Raw genomic sequence first — 19,584 nt, 5'->3', positions numbered from 1 at the left:
AACAGAGCTCATTATATTTCCAATTATAAACGATATAACAGGAAAGTGTCGGGGTTCAATAACCAGCGTCAATTAGAGTAGACATTCTCGGACTATAGTCACGTGGTTGTTAGCCAAAACAGATTTCGTGCCTCAGAGATCTTCCTCAAATAGATATTAGCATTGCAACTGCATGATTGTATCTCGCGCATGTTGAGGTTTCACTTTATTCATAATAAATAAATCAATAATAGCACTATTTTAAATATAGTCATCTTTTGTCTATCTCTGTACTTGAGCTAAAATGGTTCAATTGCACTGTTTGTTTGTCTAACGCTTGACAGTATATTATAATTTTGGTCCATAATATATTATATACGATTGCTGCCTGGCCTTAGGCTGGCTCGTAAAGTATTATTTCAATTAATAACAATATGCTCCGTCACGTAACCATATACGGTTGCCTAAAAACAGTTTTCTAAAGGCTTCTCCAGGTTAGAAACGCTTGTTATGCACAGAGTTGGCATTTTCCTCGCTCAGCGTATTAGAATACAGAACTACAAGGGTTGCGTGACCATGTCATACTAGCTCATTTGTCGATAGCCCCTTGTAATCAGCCACTAAGACCTTAATGGTTACCGACATGGAACTGATGCTACGGTCATACTTAAATCGTTACGACGCTTAGCCATATCATCAAATTTTTTGCATATTAAAATATTTCAAAGAACAGTTCAAGTTCACAGGTGCTAATTAGAGTTTTAAGTTGGCACCTGGTAGCTGTTGGTTCCCTCAGTCCTCACTCGACGAATATATATATAAAAATAGCGCGGAAATGCGGTCATTAAAGGTACACTGCCACAGGGATACACATTATATTCAGTTTGATATTTATCCATTTTCAATTATGATCTACGTTAAGATTGTAAATACTATCTAAATAAACACAGAACATACACACGTAAGAAATGAAACTTCTTTATGACCTTATTTTTCGAAAAATTATCTACTAAATGCAACTTTACAGAAATTGGTTAAATAAAGTTAAATTAGATAAAGTTTAACAAAATGCTTTTATTAACATAGACATGAATACAAATATTACAATTATTTCATTTTACCTTATTACTACTAAGATTATTACAAAATTTCATTAATTATGATAGAATTATTACTATCATTGTTATCGTTATTATATATTTTTGTTATTAGTGGCTTCGAATCTCTTCGAATCAACCGTGGTAGGGACAAGAAAAAGCTGTGACGCGTAACAGATAAATGTGACGCGTAACGGAATAAAGTAACGCGTAACCATAAAATGTGTGTATTTTCACTTCAAAAATATAGAAATAACACAAATTACGTTATTAGCAACACGAATCCAAAGACAAGTAGTTCGTCAATGTGATTTAGTTGAAAATTCAACCCCTCTTCACAATAGTAACAATGGTTGAATGGTGTCGTCACCTTTGTGTTGAGTTTGCTTTGAGGGAGGCCATTTAGGTAATACATTAATGAATTGACACTCGTGGCGATTGTTTTACAAACAATTTTAGCAATGTTAAAATTTTGTCAACTCATTAAAAATGCCTTTTATTTATTAAATCTTAAAGGGGTAACTTTCAGTTTGAAGTTTTAACATTATTTCATATCCCATAATTCCCGGATGTCTAATACATTTTTGACTTACGAGAGTTTCTAAATCAAAATCCACTAAGTTTCTGAATCAAAATCGAAACACGTTTATACAGTTTAGATGCGTCTTAGCGTATGCTTATGAATGTCAAAACAGTTTACAAAATTCGCGAAAGTACAAGGCTACGCCACGCAAAACTCCCAGAAGGCCTTTTTCTGAGAAGAACGGGCAAGAAACTCAGCAAGTTTTACCTTCCCTCTACATTACAATTATTCAAAGGAAAATGTAATAAACCAAATCATACTCATACACCAAAAACCTCTGGTCTCTGTCTAATTAAAGTTTTGAATCCAATTGAGTGGCTTTATAGTAGTCATTTTATATTGTAAATCACAATTTTAAACTTATCAAAAGTTTCGAGATGTAAATAATAAATCTAAAGACAATTAAAGTAAAATTGCCTATACCAATATTATAGTAGGTAATTTAAAGGAAGAAAAAACGGATATACAATTTTAATTAAATTAATATAATTTTGTTCGTGAATGCCTGATATGCATAAGACGAAAATTTGAAGGAAAATATTGTTTCGTTTCATAAAAATCAAAATTTTATTAAAACAATTTTATAATTCGGCAAAAATAAAGATAATTCCTTAAGCTTTTAACAAATCCCAAAGTAAACAATTCCCCTCGGCTTCAACTCCCGAGGGTGTTTCGATATGAAACTGGCCGTTTTGTAACAGATAATCAATTATACAGGTTACTCACATTAACATTATTAATTCATCTTACAATGGAATTTGCCGCTATTTGTAGTATGTATTTTGCTTTCCCGATTATGTTATATGTACTTTTTACGACTTGGCAAAGTTAATTTTATTTATTGAAGTTTACCACCTCATAAATAATAATATATATATTGTTGGGGAAAAAGTCTTTTCTCATTATAGTATGTATGAATTTGTAAAAAAATCTCTTTGGCTTCCTTATACTATTTATATATGGCTGGTAAAATTAAAATTTTAAATTCTAAAGAATATAATTCAAATTTAAATTAGGAAAAAGTGTGATTTTTATTTATTTTTCGTACAGCCAAAATTTAACAACAAAAAGGTAAAAATGCCACGCAAGCCGCGAAAAAAATTGCGATATTTATGGATCTAGTGCTCTCTGAGAGTAGCACAAATTTGGTTTAAGCGTTTTGAATACGGAAATTTTGATGTCAAAGATGCACGTCGCTCTAGTCGCTCTATAACGGGTAAAATGGATGCCATTTTAGAAAAAGTGGAGCAGTGGAGCATATCAGGAGTTACGACGTAGCTGAAGAACTGGGAATTGACCACAAAACAGTTTTGGCACATTTAAAAAAAACTGGATACACAAAAAAGTTCGATATTTGGTCACGAGCTCACTGAAAGAAACCTAATGAACCACCCATTTTGATCCTTTATTATGACGTAATGAAACCGAAACATTTTTGAAAAAGCTGATACCTGGTGATGAAAAGTGGATCATAAGAACGTGCGAAAAACATTGTGGTCAAAGGTCGGTCAGGCTTCACAGACGTGTGGCGAAACCCGGATTAGCTCGCAACAAGGTGATGATGTGTGTGTGGTGAGATTGGAAGGATATTATTCATTATGAGCTGTTACCACCAGGCAGGACCATCGATTTTGAACTCTACTGATGAGATTAAAGCAAGAGGTTGAGAGAAAGCGGCCGGAATTAATCAAGAGAAGCGGTGTGGTTTTTCATCTTGATATCGCTAGACCTCACACACCTTTAGCCACTCAGCAAAAATTAAGAGAGTTTGGCTGGGAGGTGTTAATGCATCCGCCGTATAATCCTGACCTTGCACCTTCAGATTTCCACCTGCTCGGTCTCTTCAGAATTCTTTAGGCACTGTCAGGTTAACATCACGAGAGGTCTGCCAAAACCAATTGTCGCGGTATTTTGATCAGAAACCCTAAAATTCCTATAGCAATGGGATCATGTCCCTACCTACAAGTTGACAAAAAGTTATCGAACAAAATGGTACCTACATACTTTAGTAATATAAATAAACTATATTAAAAATAGTTGAGATTTTTTTTTAAATGCGACCCCAACCTATTAGATAAGAGCAATCTTGGCCTAGTGGCTTCAGCGTGCGACTCTCATTCAAGAGGTCGTTGGTTGCCTATTAGATTAACAATTGGACATGACACAGATACAGAAATCTGAGGCTCAGACCTAAAAAGGTTGGAGCACCGTTGTTTTTTTTTTACTTAATACTATTGTTCTAGTATATGTAATAAACTGTATAACATAAAATAAAAATACTAGTATTTTCGACACTTAACAAAGCTTTATTTAAAATCGATCAGCCCACTTCCGAATACATCCAGCTCTGGATAAGTACTGTTTAATCCGTCATATCGCGAAGAATTCGAATGAGAAGTGGTAGTGGTTTGATAGTTAAGTTCAGTTAACAGAACTAATTGATCTCAATAAAAACCAATATTTCCAAGCGTATGGACTGCCACATTACCGGAAGTTATACACATGTGTGGAAATAAACTCCTAAACGGCCGGATTTTGACGTGTGAAAGTGGAATCAAGAATGGTTAAGATTATTTTTTGAAGTGAAACTTCTTTATCGGCGTTTTAAAAAAACACTGTCACAATTTCCGGTTACGCGTCACAGTTTTCCGTTACGCGGCATATTTTTCTTGTCCCTACCGCGGTTGATTCGAAGCCATTAATAACAACAATATATAATAACGATAACAATGATAGTAGTAATTCTATTACAATTAATGAAATTCTGTAATAATCTTAGAGGTAAAATGAAATAATTGTATTATTTGTATTCATATCTATGATAGTAAAAGCCTTTTGTAAAATTTCATCTTATTTAGCTTTATTTAACCAATTTCTGTAAAGTTGCATATAGTTGATCATTTTTTTAAGCACACATTTTTAAGTTTAAAATTTTGAATTTAAAATGTGTAAACTGGACGTCTGTCGGGCCCACTAGTAGCAATATTCAACCACAATATATGAGTAGAAATACTGCTTTATAAAAGAATATCGAGCTTAAAAAATCCGTGTAATAAACATATATACTTTTAGCTTTTAGCAGCTACAACGAAAGCGTATTACTGTTTCTATATTTTTTCACTAATAAGTCGTTCTTAAGTGAATTTCAACCTAAGTCCTTTTCTTATCAAATTAAAATATAATTTCATCTATTAATTAGTTTATTCGTTAAACATAATAATCAAATATACAGTATTTACAATTTTCTTGACCTAAATAGTAACACAAAAAATTTAAACAAATTTAAAAAGTTCGGTCCCTGGCACACCTTTAACGCTGGCAGCATTTCCTCTCTGTATTGCGATACTTATTACTTGAGCGAGGAAAGCGTCAGCTATGCATCAGTACTATCTACCAGGTAACCTAAATCTGTAATTAGCACCTGAACCCTTGGACCCCACGGCTCAAGAATCTCTACTCCAAAGGGAACAAAATCGCTGACCTGGCAAGAAATTCCCTAAAAAGTTTTTTGTTTGAAATGTTACTTAGGACCGTGCGACGTTCCATTTGACGTAGCTTTATAATTAATTATCATAAAAAAATACATATATACATATATATATATATATATATATTATTCATTTTAAACGAATTTTGTAAAACACGAAATAGCGAGATTTCAACACAGGTCAAATATTTTATATTTTTTTAAATATACAAAACAGTTTACAAACGTCCCTGGGGGGTTGAATTTAGAGTTAAGAGGTAAGAGGGGGAAAGGGGCGTGGCCGGAAGCGGAAGTGCGCCGATATTGCGTTCAATATTTAAAGAGTAATGTTTGTTAACCGACTGTGTTCGTTAGAGTTTAAACATTATGCGTAGACAAGATCTACCTAAATTTTACCTATATATATAATTTTAAATATATATTATATTCATACTTGTAAAATGAATAGTGATTGACGCACTTGGCCTATGACTAGTATCTTGAATTCGAATTCAGATATAACAATATTTTTGTAGTCGGTAAAGAGGTTGTCATTCACAATAAATCCGATAGCGAAGAAGAAAAATGTAATTTAAGACATAAAGGCGACAACTATATTAATATTTATGTATATACGTTTGTATATTAATTAATAACACCAAATCAATTATTTCAATAAGCCAAAGAAACGACCGTCCCCCTTCACTAGGTAGAAAACACACGCGGTGGACAATTCCCATCCTCGTGTACCCGAACCTTCTGGTCTCTCGCCAAAGCTGTCTAAGGGAATTTCTGTCAGCCTTTCACTGTACTCCACATTTCACCACTGTACGGTGAGGATTACTTGCTTTCCACATTTGAAGCAGAAGGCTGATCTTCTGACCTGTCTTTGCGTCGACCTCGACTTTGGATGACCAAGGGAAAGCATCACCGATATTATTGCGATGTGATACTTTGATGACTGAAATAATATTCCGGCAACTGCTATATCCGCAAAGCTCCTGGGACATTTACAATTCGAGCGGGTCTGATGACATCCCCCTATTTGCTGATGGCATTGGAATTGGAAGGGATTTAATTCGTCCCCACACATGTTTATAATAATGAATAAAACTATTTATTATTTAAATAAATAATATGTTGATATGAACAAACGGGGGACGTATGCCTTTTATTGAGGGTCACAAGGCAAGACACTAACAAAACACCATGTACATCATGCAGGTTTTAATCAAGCTTTAGTGAATATATAATTGTACTAAAAAATCTGCAGACGCAATAGATCGCAATGTTGTTAGTATGAATAAATCTGTTAGAGGATTAAGGAAAATAAGTGAACTTCCCCTAACGGTAAACAAATTTTTTTCACCACTCAATCAGATTTCATTGTTGCTTAAATTATTCGTGTCGTGTTCATACTGTCAGGTGTGGCAATTGTAGTCTAAGATACGGTAATATAATAGTTTACGGCACTCTCTAAATATGGCATTTTATTTATATATTATGTACGCACGCGATTATGCAAAATAATGAACTATTAATATAAAGGTGATAATAACACCTAAATCAGTCCAATTACACTGTTTCAACAAAACGCCTGTCTCTTTTCATCGCAGGTTTAATACAATTTGAGGGATAGAGACAAAAGAGTAATTAAAACGATGCAATACCTTAATACGAGTAAGGTTGTACAAAATAATATTTTTTAGTTAAATCATTAGACAATTCATAGTATTCATTTTATAAACTGAAAATGATACACTCGGATAAAAGTATTGCACTATATTTAATTCCTTTAAGTATTATGAAACAGGGACCAAATTATTAAATTTGGTATTTTTATCAATTTTTAATTATTATCATTTACATAAAGGTTCAAAATTTCATTAGCTTTAAAATATATTTACCAATATTGTGTATATGTTACCAATTTGTTAGTGTTCGTCTAAATTCGTTTTCTTAAATATTACCAGCTCTTGGTGTAAAGGTTTGGAAGAAACCGCGATCGTGTTCAGAAACATGCACAGAATTTATAATCTGATATCGAATTTAAAAATAACATTTTTAAAGCATGACAGACTACTCTATAAAAATAATATCAATTGACACAATATTATACATTTTAGTTTGGCTTAAAGGTCTCGTTACCAGGCCATAAAATTAAAAAAATATATATATATACATTTTAGTATCGGTAACAGTATAGCCGATGCCTATATGTATGAAAGTACGATGTAATTATTTCAATATCCTTCGAGCTCATGCCGTAACCCGTGGATCGTGCAGTCAAAATAACAGAATAAAGTTGTGTACAATTCCGTACATTCCTAAAGATTTTAAATATTCTATTAGGTTTTTGAAAAAGGAAGCAGTTTCTAATTGCTATTTGACACAAACTAAATACAAAAAACCGGAAGGAAGGACTTATTTCAAATTTAAAAATCATTGTTATACAGATTAAATTAAAAGTGTCTTTTGACCACGTCGACTTTAAAGAACACTAAATTAATAAGTAACAATTTCAAATAAGAATCACATTACAATCAAACAGACAAAAGAGTTGTGCAAATAACCGTATTTTTAGGAGATTTAAAATTTACAAATTTCTTTTAAATGCAATTAGAAAAAGTAAAATGTGATTGTCAACGTATAAACACCCTATTGGTGTCCAATTTCTGATTCTTAATTACACTCACTTTGTGGCTTGCTCCTCTCAGTAGTATTCTTTATTGCTGAAGGTCGCGTCGCTGTAAGGTGCTTGCTGCTAGTGATATACCTCTACTTTGTTCGGTCTAAAGCTTAGCTAAGCGCAGTTAAGGGTAGAATCGTCGACAGCTGGTTGGCGACCTGCCAGGTTAACTCCTTCGCGTAGAGCGATACGACCGAAGTAAGTTAGAACTCTTCTACAGAATGTTGTTGACAGCCTCATAGGAACTAAACTATAATCTAAAAAATATATATATATTAACAGTAATGTAAAAGCTATTTATTATTATTAATTAAAGTAACTAATTACGAGGCAGAGGAGAGAGCTTAAAAAGAAGATTCTTTAATCAATTAAAAGTTAGTTCATAGAGATCAATAGAAAATATAGAGGTTTGAGACTGGATTATAATTAGATGTCGATACCGGATGTTGCGGCGCGGGAAATGACTTCGAAGCAACTTCCGGTAAAGCGACTTCTCGTTATATCCGGTTTCAACTGGGGGCAATATTGGAAACTTTAAAAAAAGTATATTTTAAATTATGATAGCTCTAATATCCTACTGAACAATAAACGTCCTAAGAATGGAATATATTCTTAGGAATACCACGATTCAATACTCATTGTCACAATTTTATAACCAAATTATCAATATTTTCTTTTACAAATTGGTGTTGTTCGTAAATCATTACATATCAATGTGATTTAAGCATAACATATTATAATAAATATCTTTACGGCGAAATTGGTCACGCACTTTTCTTATAAAGGATTAATTTCTATACAAAATTAATGAACATTCTAGTAACTTATCTATTGAATCAAAATAAAATATTTGTAAATTGTTTAATTCCATTATAACAAAGTAATTCTGAAACAATACATGATTTACGAATACAAATTCAATCTAAAATAATTTTATAATATTACGAATAAAAGTAGACGCTACGCCATTTATATTATTATTTTTAGCCTTACAATACTGTTCAATCTGTAATATTTTTACGTACTCTGTGTTTTATCGATGATATTCTCCCGCGTAAACTTAGTTACCGGAACACGCTCAGAATGTAGAATTGCCGTGAACTCGCAATATCCGGCGACTTGTCATTTGAGGCGGGAAATTTGCTTACATTTAAATATCGAATGTTTTTCTTACGAGTATACGTATTTTGAATTATGCTTTTGTCTAGTACAAAAGCATAATACTGTAAAATAATGTTTGTTAACATATAATGGCCGCCTTTGTTTCTCACCATAAACATATTGGTTTTAGAGTGCGTTACTGGCATAATAAGGAGTAGGTATATATAATTTCCAGGCGCGTTTGGAATATGACTGAACTTCAAACATTATTTTTGAAGAACAAGTCTAGTTACAATTTAAGCTTTGAATAATTAAGTACGGTATGGAATGGTTCGTTTTTGATTAGACTTTTTGCAACCGATTCGACATTAATCGTTATTTTTTAATCAAAATAGATGAATGTGGCGCTAATAAATATATTTTAGGTCTTAGATTTCATATATTTGGTTTTGTTTTTTCTAATGGAAAAGTTGGAACACTTTTACACTTGCCGTCGACTTGTTGAGTCTAAGGCATGCCGGTTTCCTCACAATGTTTTCCAGTAGAGCGAATGTTAATTAAAGAAAGTCAAGTATAAGAGTCACACGCTGAATACTCTAGGCCAACACTGCTCCATTTACATAGGTATGTATCGATCGGGCTACACAGGCTCGGAAAACTGAGACAAGATAGTCTACTATTAGGTTCCCACTCCATCTTAGTAGACCTGGGAAGATGCCGTCGTCGACGTCCAAACCTGCCGCTTTGAATGGTAGTAAGGAGTTGATTACCCACAATACTTTTCATTTTCTGCCAGTCTGAGCTGAGGTTGGCTCTAAATTCTCTAGAGAGACCTACTTGCCTTTTAGATTGACTAATTATCATGAAACAGATACAGAAAGCTACCCAGACCTAAAAAAGTCTTAGGACCCCTGATTTATTTTAATTTTATTTTGTTACCTTGTGATACGAACGCGACACACTATGGAAGTGAACTAACTATCTTTGGAAACAAAAAATAATATAATAATAAACAACGTGTCTTCAAGTAATTCAGGGAGATGCTGCATCTGCTTGCGAATGGAGAAAGTTTAATATTTAACTACGAAAAATTGTTATTCGGTTTGGGTGATTTATTTTTGTAAGCACAAGGAAAACTCGTATGGTGAAAGAACTCGTAAGAACTTATTTTGCGGGGACAACGCTCGTTACCGCATGGCGTCTAGGGCGAGTATGGATGACGCCGTGTGGTTTTAGGATATCGAATATTATCAGACTTTAAGTAGAAATTTTCCGTCATAAATTATATTTTAAGTATCTTCATTCAACGGAACCTCCTAAAATGTTTTTTTACTAATTTTTAATGCATTTCCTTTCTTACATTCATGTGTGTAACACTACCCCGGCTCCCTAAACACATTAAGTAATAGGCGCCCCGCGACGCGCCCTGCTTATATTGTATTAGATCTTTATTAGCTAAATGAAATTGTACTACAAAACTATTATCAAGAGAATTGTGGAAGCCCAACTGAAATGTTATAACATTACATTTTATAATCTACTTGACTGATCGTACTTGCATTCGTGAATGCGGTGATGTTAGTTATTTTGACTATGTATTTTTGTGTTGTTCCCACGAGGATGTAAGTGCGTGCTCCTATTTCACCATGCCTCCTGCCGATAGAGGATCTTTGACAAACTAAGATATATCTTTGTTTTTAATTTATTTTATTATTATTTATTACTTAAGATCTCGTGTAGAACATGGTGTTATGGTTGCAGCTCCTTACAAACGTTGTGTAGAACAAAAAAAAACTTGGCGATTAAAAAGAGTGGCGGAGAGTTTATTGCCAGTTCTTCTCTTCCGTTCTACGCCCTTGATTTGAGAACTGGCAGTAAACATAAAATTAGAAGCATTTAATGTATATTTCTTTTTTTGACGTTCATAAGTGTACATTCTTTTACCTATATGATTTTTGACTTTGTCTTTGTTTGATGTTGGTTAATAAAAGTGTATCCCTCGGCCGAAGTTTGAAGTATGAAGTCGAACTTCCAAACATTTATACTGTTTTTACGATTATATAGTGAAATTACACGTTTCCTTTATTTTCCTAAAAGCCATGACATATTTTTAAATATTTCATAGAACAGTGGGCAAACGGGCGGAAGGCTCACCTGATGATAAGTGATACCACCGTCCATGGGCACTTTTAATGCCAGAGGGCTCGCGCGTGCCGGCCTTTTAAATGAAGGACTTTGACAGTAATAAACGTTTAGTGAAGTTTTATTGTTTAGAGGTAAATGGTGGTAGCACAAATCAAATACAATATCAATATTTATGGTAAACGATGAGTTAATGTGTCTGTCAGTCACCCGCTGTGAAACTGATCGACTCGTTTTTACCAAAATTGAACGAAATTACTCGTGAACCTTATCTTTTCGTTGATCTGACAGTTAATTTTGATGAACTGATTTTAGGAAATAAATTTGTAAAAACAAACTTCAAAAAACAATATTTTTATTGGACCGGTTTCGGCCTATTAAGCGTGCAAATCTCTTCTGGTCGTGAGTTCGAATCACGGCCGTGCACCAATGGATTTTAGCAGTAATAAGCCAGTACAGTGAGGGCAGTATTTATCCTACGTATGGAAACCCGACCCTAAACAAAATCGATGTATCAAACAGAAGGCTGATCACTTGTCTATATAATAAAATGATCGACGAAACATATGCCATCTGTAATCCAAATAGGGTTATAACGTAACTGGATTAATTATATATTTAGTTTAATTATAAAATATTAGCATAAACGTTATGTGACGTAATAACGTTACGACCACATAAGCACGCAAAAACATACACAAATCGATAGACATGTGAGACACGTGATTAGTATTTAGTTTTAAATATAAATGTAAACCGGGCAGGTGGCTCATCTATACACATAGACCCATGGACAACTCACATAACCAGTAGGCTCGCAAGTGCGTTGCCGGCCTTTTAGGAATTCTCACACTCTTTTCTTGAAGTCGAATTGGTTCTAATCATAAAGCTTTGATATTTCTGTTTTCTTAAAAGATAATCGTAAAATGATGGTTATGGATAAATTTCAGGAATGGCTTGGTGCTGTGAGAGTTGAGATGAGCAATGTCGCAGCCCCCCTTCCCGCTGTCCTGCACGCCCTGGGGAGCCCTGCACTACCAGCACAGGTATGCCTGGATTTCCTGAAAATCATTGCTAAATGGACGCTTGATGCTATTTTATATAATAGGGGAAGCTCATCAAATCAGCAAATTATGTTTATGTTTAAAGAACTTTATTTCTCATAACAGAAAATGTATTTTTATTTACATGAGACACTTAATATATACGAACGGATTACACGTCGGCATCAGCCGTCCTAATTTAGTTTACTAGGTTCATTCTGATATGTTTTTAATACTCTTTTGAATTGGTTAAACGCGCTAATATTACGAATTTTAGGTGTTAATTGGTTAAATAATTGCACATCCTAATAGTTAATAGACTTCTTCAAATAATTTGTACGCGGCTTCGGCAAGATAAGCAAACTCGATCGACCATGTAAATTCAGATAAAATGCCAAAATAGTTATCAATTGCTTTATAAATAAATAAATAACATTCATCTTTAAGAAAAACACTTTTTGAACGGATTAAAGCTATGTATTATTATTAAAAACTTATAATTATTTACATAATTCTACATTTTAAAATTTTACCGATTTTTTTATTTCAATGGCTTCGCGTACCAATCTTGGGAAGTCACCGTGACCACGCATGCTGAAAAGCACGCGGAACGTCGGAAAAAAAAATTTAGAATGATGTAAATAATTATAAGTTTTTAATAATAATACATAGTTTCTTAATGTGTAAAAGCTATTTTAACAAAAGACAATACTATTCATCTTTAACTCTTTATGCAATACACATACTGTTTTTTTGCTAACTGTAACTAAATTTATTTTTAAATTGATGAATAACATTTTATTTTGTAAACTTGGTTTGGCTGAACAGAGAGGTAGGAAGCCCCGGGCGATACGAGGCTCATGCGCCGGCGGCGATCGCGCACACGCACGCACAGTATCCGCACACACACATCGAGACACAATTGTAAGTAAACCTCTACAGTACTTCAATTTGTTGTAGTATACAGCTTTAGGGATACGTTCAAAATTCCCATATAGATACCACCAAACATTTTGAACAAACGTGACGTGTCGATCGCCCGATTGGTAAATCATTTGACGTTTGTGTCCCGCGCTGTGTACGATTGGCAAACTTTCCCGCACTCTCTTGTTTAATGCTAAAGAAGTTTGCCGGTATCTGTAACGGATTTGCATGCATTGTGAATGTCCTGAAGCGAGAGACGTGTGTCAGGGCCGTAGCAAGTGGAGATCTGATATTATAAATAAATAAGCCTTTACAATGGTTACGTTTTAATTTAGACTAGGTAGTCTAAGCTTTAGTAAGGTCAGTTTCACTGGAAAAAATTAAAAGTTTAAATTGTTCAATAGTATATAGTAGGAACCGCGTGTTTCACATGTTATTTTTTTACTTTACACCATTAAATCTCTAAGGCTAAGATTTGGAGTTGAAACTTACCGCTAAGTATGACTCCCGTACGTCAAAATCTGTTCGATTCCGACATACTTCCGTATGTCAAAAAAATGCCGGCATTTCTAAATCTTCTAAGCGCTAAAGATTTTGTTTAATTGAAATCTAATGTTACTAATAATTATCGGCATTTTTGGGAGCTGTTAAAATTTGCTGACAAAATACTAGCTTTCCATTTGTTTAAAAAGGCGCAATTAACTTTCATGTATACAGTGGCAGTAGCTTGGTTTAATATAAATTAAACAACAATGGTTTCAGATGCAAAGGCGAGAATGAGGAAAGCCGCGAATTTAGGGAATATCGTGAACATTATCTTCAGAGGTCAGTATTTTATTCGGTTGTGTATTACCTCCACCATGACCTGGAGCTTCCTACGACGCGCCCTTGCGCTTGTCGGGAAATATCCCATTCTTGTGGAGATACGCTCGCTAAACCAGCCCAAACTGTGCCGTAAAGGCCTTAAGGCTCTTAAGGCCAACAGCAAGATTCCAAAGTGATCCGAGTTGTGTTTCTATAAAATGTAAACAATTTTTATTATTGTAGGTTCGTATAATATATATAGGCTATTCGAACGGTTCAAACGCCTTCAATTCGTTAAATTCAAGGAAGCTAGATTTAACGTCTACAGCTAAATGATCACTGAAACCAAGGTCGTAATAAATGAAATCTTACACTAGACCCATGCTGTGTCATTCTAAGTTTAGGTTAATTTTCGTATAATACGTTAATATTACTGTTCTCCTAAAAATTTCATATATTTTACAGATGCAGTAGTTACAACAAATGTGTGGAAGAAGATAAAACGCATGAAGAAGCAGTTAGCAGCTCTGTAGATCCATGGGGAGACAGACTTGGTATGACGTTAACAATTAAATAAATATAAACAATTTATAATAGATATATAACTAACATAACAAAATGAACTGTGTGGGTTAAAAGATGACGTAGTGACAAGAATACGAAGGGGGATGCTTAAGTGGAAGAATGCTTGAAGAACGGATGAACGGACGAACCCTTGTCGGACATACCTGGACCAAATCCAGAAGGTACTAGAGAAGGTCAATTTGAAAGTAACCATAACTGACGTGGGTGCATGGTGTAGTGGTGTCTGTCTACCCGAAAGGGTACCACTACACTACACCACTCAAGTAGGATAGCGCGTCCATAGATTCACAGTAATAACAAATACAGGTAACTAATGAAAAAATATCGAAAAGGAACGCTAGAATACAAACAGAAAAGTCCCTGTGTGCAACGTTCAAAAATCTCTTCCTGTAAGATAAAAAAATTAACAAAGAAAAAGAAACTATATATCTTGTGATTTTGATAAAATTTTATTTTTTGTCTGTCAGTAAGCAGCTCGCTGTGTCAAACGCCCAGCACCTCTAGGAAAGAAGCAGCTTCACCACATGTGACCACAACACACTCAGGTACGTTTCATCTTATTAAATCTACTTCGTATTCGTACCCGTAGCGAGCTGGACAGCTAAAGACAATTGGTGGAGGGAACGAGTCCTATATTAGCATGATGGGACGAGAGCACGAGGACGCCCTTGGCGGCGTTAGTTCGAAGGTAACTTTGGAAGGAAATTGTCACGTGTCTACGTATAATACAACTAGCGTTCATGATATCTATACTGCGTTGTGTGGTATATTTGTACTACAAGTTCTGGGGTTTCGGCTTGAAAGATTACGTCAAAAAGTTTCGTATGACAAACCAAGAAATTACATGGTAATTGTAAAGTTGTGCTGTCACGTAATGAAAATAAACACATCAAACATATTTTTATGTTCAATCAAATCCTTTTCCCTTCCATTCCTGGTGCACAACTGACTCTGTAATTAGTAAATAATGTAACTTATTGGACGAGAATTTGGCGCAGGAAATAGTAGCTGATAAGGTGGTCATAACTTATTAGCTAGGATTTTGGGACCACTTCAGAAGTGAGTGTTATCGACTCAGCACGGCTTGTTTAGTCCGGAAAGAGTCCAAGCTGTATCCCAAATTAATTAAAACCCTTTCAGAGATTCACCGCTTTTCAATCTCGCATAAGCTCCTCTTTTTATTAATTCCTATTAATTGCAAAAATATACTGTTTTGCGGCTCCAAACGCACAGTTTATTAGCCTCTGGAGTCGCATTATCAATTTGAACTACAGGGGGTGGTCGTCGAGGAGCACTGCAGCTGTGGCAGTTCCTGGTCTCGTTATTGGCGGAAGGGGCGCGTTGTGTCGCCTGGACCGGACGGGGATTGGAGTTTAAGCTTCACGAGCCTGAAGAGGTGAGATAGGGGATAGCAAATTGGAATTACTAACACCTACGAAATAATTACCGTAAAATTAACAAGTACAATCGATTAAAAGGACGGAAACGAATTCGCGAGTGGTGTAACATCAGTTCAGCCTCCTGCCTGATTGTTCTATAAAATCATCAATGTGATTGAGAACAGGTTATCAATTGTAACTGAAAAATTATGATATTCGCTTCTGTTCCTTCCCTCCCTGAATCGAACCTAGACCCAATGTAATGATGAAAATATATGTTAAGACTTAATCAAGATAAATACTGACCTCTAGAGGTATGTATTTTATGCAATTATATATTATTATGGGTCCTTAGCCATCCATAAACAAAAAATAACAATTGTCTTAAATCTATTTGTGCTTGTGTTGGTAATGAAACTCCTTCTAAACTCCGATCTGGACTGATATTTATGAAATGTTTATAGAATTATAATTCGATTTTTTATTAAAGTGTGAAATTTTTGTATTTAAGACGTGTCAGGTCGACAATATAATAAGAAGTTAAATTCAATATTGCTAAAAAGCAATAATAATAACGATTTAAAGGTGGCGCGTAGATGGGGCGCTCAAAAAAATCGACCAGCAATGAACTATGATAAGCTATCGCGATCTTTAAGATACTACTACGAGAAGGGGATCATGCAGAAAGTTGCAGGTATTTTATATTCTATACAATATTAGTAGCTTCGGAAAGTAATGTGTGAATGATTGTTCTATTCTGTTATGTTCCTCCCAAAGAAATCTTCGAGTAGTCGTGACGTGATCTGAAATCCATGTAAAACATCCTTCAAAAAGCAATTTGTACTTTCTAAATTTCTTCAAGATAAAACCCATAAAAACTGTGTTCAGAATTGAATCATTCAATCCTCAGCTAATGTTACCAGATATAATAATAAGAAATCATTTATTTGCAAAGAAAGTGGTAGATTAAGTTTGATTAATTACAAAAAGAACATACACGAAGCATGCAAATGTCATATTAAAAATAAATCAATGGCGCTACAACCTTTTTAGGTCTATGTCCCAGATTTCTGTATCTGTTTCATGATCATTTGTTAATCGAATAGGCAAGCAGGCCTTCTGTGCCTGACGCACGCCGTCGACTTTTTGGGTCTAAGGCAAGCCGGTTTCCTCACGATGTTTGGAGCTAATGTTAAATGCTCACATAGGAAGAAAATCCATTGGTGTACAGTCGGGGATAGAACTTACGACCTCAGGGATGAGAGTCGCACACTGAAGCCACTAGGCCAACACTGCTCACAAATATCATATTAATTATTATATAAATAAGAACAGTTATTTATAATTGATGTCAACACCTACAATCTATATACACTCCTTGTACAGGCACCTTGCTTAAAAAAAATCTCCTTTCCCTTCATATATAACGGTCGAAACCAATCTGTAAGTGCAAAACAGGGTATGGAGCTATAGGTATTTATTAATTTATCAGTTATCAGTCAAAGCAACTTGCTTAAAAGTAGACCAAAATCGTCGTCAATTTGTGACTACAATCATATGAACATAAGAATTACAATCAAGGAATCAAACACATAAAGAGTAAAGGTACTTACGGTAAGTAGGAAAATTATACCATATCAACCAAATGTATTGAATCAAGTTAATTTTCTCTTGAAGAAAAACACATTAGTTTTAGTTTAGTTAACAGATATCTATCTGCAGTAAACGATAATTTGCGGTCATGCGAGACTGATCTATGACGTGTCATTATGACAGTCTCCATGTCTTTAGGCCTAAGATGGCTGCAGCCATTGTTCCGTCGTTGATTTATTATTTAAATTTGATTTATTTTGATTGTATTGTTACGAAGACGGGTCAACTGCAATGTTTCTAGATTTAACCACTACTTAAAGAGCTTTTCAGCAGGCTGAAACATTTTTTAACAATATTCTAGACCGAATTTTCTAGGTATGGGACAAGGACGGAATTATACGCGAGAGAGAGGGAAGATTGGAAGCTGGTGCTAAGTACTTTCTAGGCTTTTTGATTACTCTGACACTTAAAACGTGTAATCTAGCCTTTTGTGGCCACAGAGAAAACGCTGATAGCAGTAATCCAAGCTCCAAGGAAAACTTTTTGAGTCTTGTTGAGTTATTAGGAAAATACGACCCGATTTGGTGAAAGAGTTCAGCAAATTTATATTTTTTTTTTTGGGCATAGTATCAAAAGTTGGAATAATTTATCAAGTTTTATATCTAATAAAGAAAGTGAGTCTTCCACTTAAACCCTACAAGATGGACAGGACGTCATGAATCAGCTGAAAGAAATGAAGCTGTTTCACTCAAAAAGAAGATAGAAAACTACAATTATATTATGTTATTGGTTTTCCATTGCAGGATCCTAAGTACTATCGATGCAGGCTATAAAGCACTTCAGTCTAAAGCCATCTTTCAAATTCCTTAAAACGTTTGAAAATTTGTTTAGAAGAATTGGATAGTGTAGTAGAAAAATGATCCATCACCCCTGAATTTTCTAAAACTCGTCAGAGGAAGGTCATTCGTCATTTTGATGAGCTTTGCGAAGATGAACGTCTCCAAGATCCGGAAAGTTTGTTCTATGGATGATTGAGTACGCTGAAAATATCGAAGTTTATTAACACTAAACTGAGTACCACGAGACGATTTTTACTGATGGGGCCTCATCAAAAGCATTTGCCACGGGCCCCAGATGGTATAGTTATGCTACTGTGAGTGAAGTGTGTATGAGTGACTGTTTTTAGTGTAATAAGAGCATTTCTGCGAGTAATTTCTGTTTATAAATTCCTCATTGATTTACCAAGAAATAAACCTTTGAAGAGATCTACGGCATTTTCTATCCGATCCCCTAGCTCGTAACAGTATTATTTATTTTCTCTTTTATCATTGTAATGTTTCCTTTTAAATGTTGTACACACTTATAATTGATGAACATGCATGTATTCGTTGACTGTCAATCCTGTTTATATTTAAGTCATCTGACATCTATGATATTTTACAGGCGAACGCTACGTCTACAAATTTGTGTGCGACCCCGAGGCTCTATTCAGCATGGCCCGAAACCCACAACCATGTGACGTCATTTCTCACCTCTACTATCCCCCCTATTTAGCACCCACAAGCACAGCAAGCTCAGAGTACCCCACGACTGGTATTGGGAGACGGTTCTATGAAAACACACAATTTGATAATACATGAGTTTTCATTATTTATGTAAGATAGTCTAAGTATTAGATATATACGTTCTGTTTTATTTAAAAACACATTTATATTTTATACCTTAATTACCTTATGTTGCCAGACTGCAGTATATTTAAGTTCTTATGTGATGTCTGAAGTATTAGTATATGTAATATTATGACTATTTATTAACTAATAGCTTCACGAACAAGGCCATAAGAAAAAGAAAAAGGATAGAAACGAGTGATATATATTAAAACAAATGCGTTGCCTCGATAATAGGTGCGGATGGCGTGCACTGCATTATGATATAATAATGCTTATAATTAATAACATTACAAAAATACGAATTATAACCAAAGAACCAAAGAGGGTGATAACATGCCCTTCCCGTAATTGGATGTTTGATCCGAGATAAAATCAAGATAGTTTAGGTTGTTGATATTGACAGAATAAAAACTAAAAACCCTTCCCCAGGTATGTAGAGTATCTATCTAGTGTATGTAGAGAGTCGAACAAAAGTTGAAAAGTTGTCGACACCAACTGCCATTCTCGTACAAATTTAGTTTTCGACTCT

The 19,584-nt window shown here is 34.6% G+C and overlaps 1 protein-coding gene across 1 annotated transcript in view; it reads left to right on the top strand.

The window, feature by feature from the left end:
- Positions 1 to 19,025, top strand: part of LOC123715071 (ETS translocation variant 5-like) — a 28,689-nt gene extending 9,664 nt beyond the window's left edge. Inside the window, exons 2-7 of the mRNA XM_045669889.1 lie at positions 12,008 to 12,103; positions 14,294 to 14,382; positions 14,881 to 14,958; positions 15,688 to 15,809; positions 16,378 to 16,486; positions 18,829 to 19,025. Coding sequence (XP_045525845.1) covers positions 12,042 to 12,103; positions 14,294 to 14,382; positions 14,881 to 14,958; positions 15,688 to 15,809; positions 16,378 to 16,486; positions 18,829 to 19,025 — 657 coding nt within the window. The 5' untranslated portion in view covers positions 12,008 to 12,041. The remainder of the gene's footprint in view (positions 1 to 12,007; positions 12,104 to 14,293; positions 14,383 to 14,880; positions 14,959 to 15,687; positions 15,810 to 16,377; positions 16,487 to 18,828) is intronic.
- The last annotated feature ends 559 nt before the right edge of the window (positions 19,026 to 19,584 follow it).

The sequence above is a fragment of the Pieris brassicae genome, chromosome 10 (assembly GCF_905147105.1).
Source record: "Pieris brassicae chromosome 10, ilPieBrab1.1, whole genome shotgun sequence".
Classification (NCBI taxonomy): domain Eukaryota; kingdom Metazoa; phylum Arthropoda; class Insecta; order Lepidoptera; family Pieridae; genus Pieris; species Pieris brassicae.
This window is presented reverse-complemented; position numbering and strand designations above follow the sequence as displayed.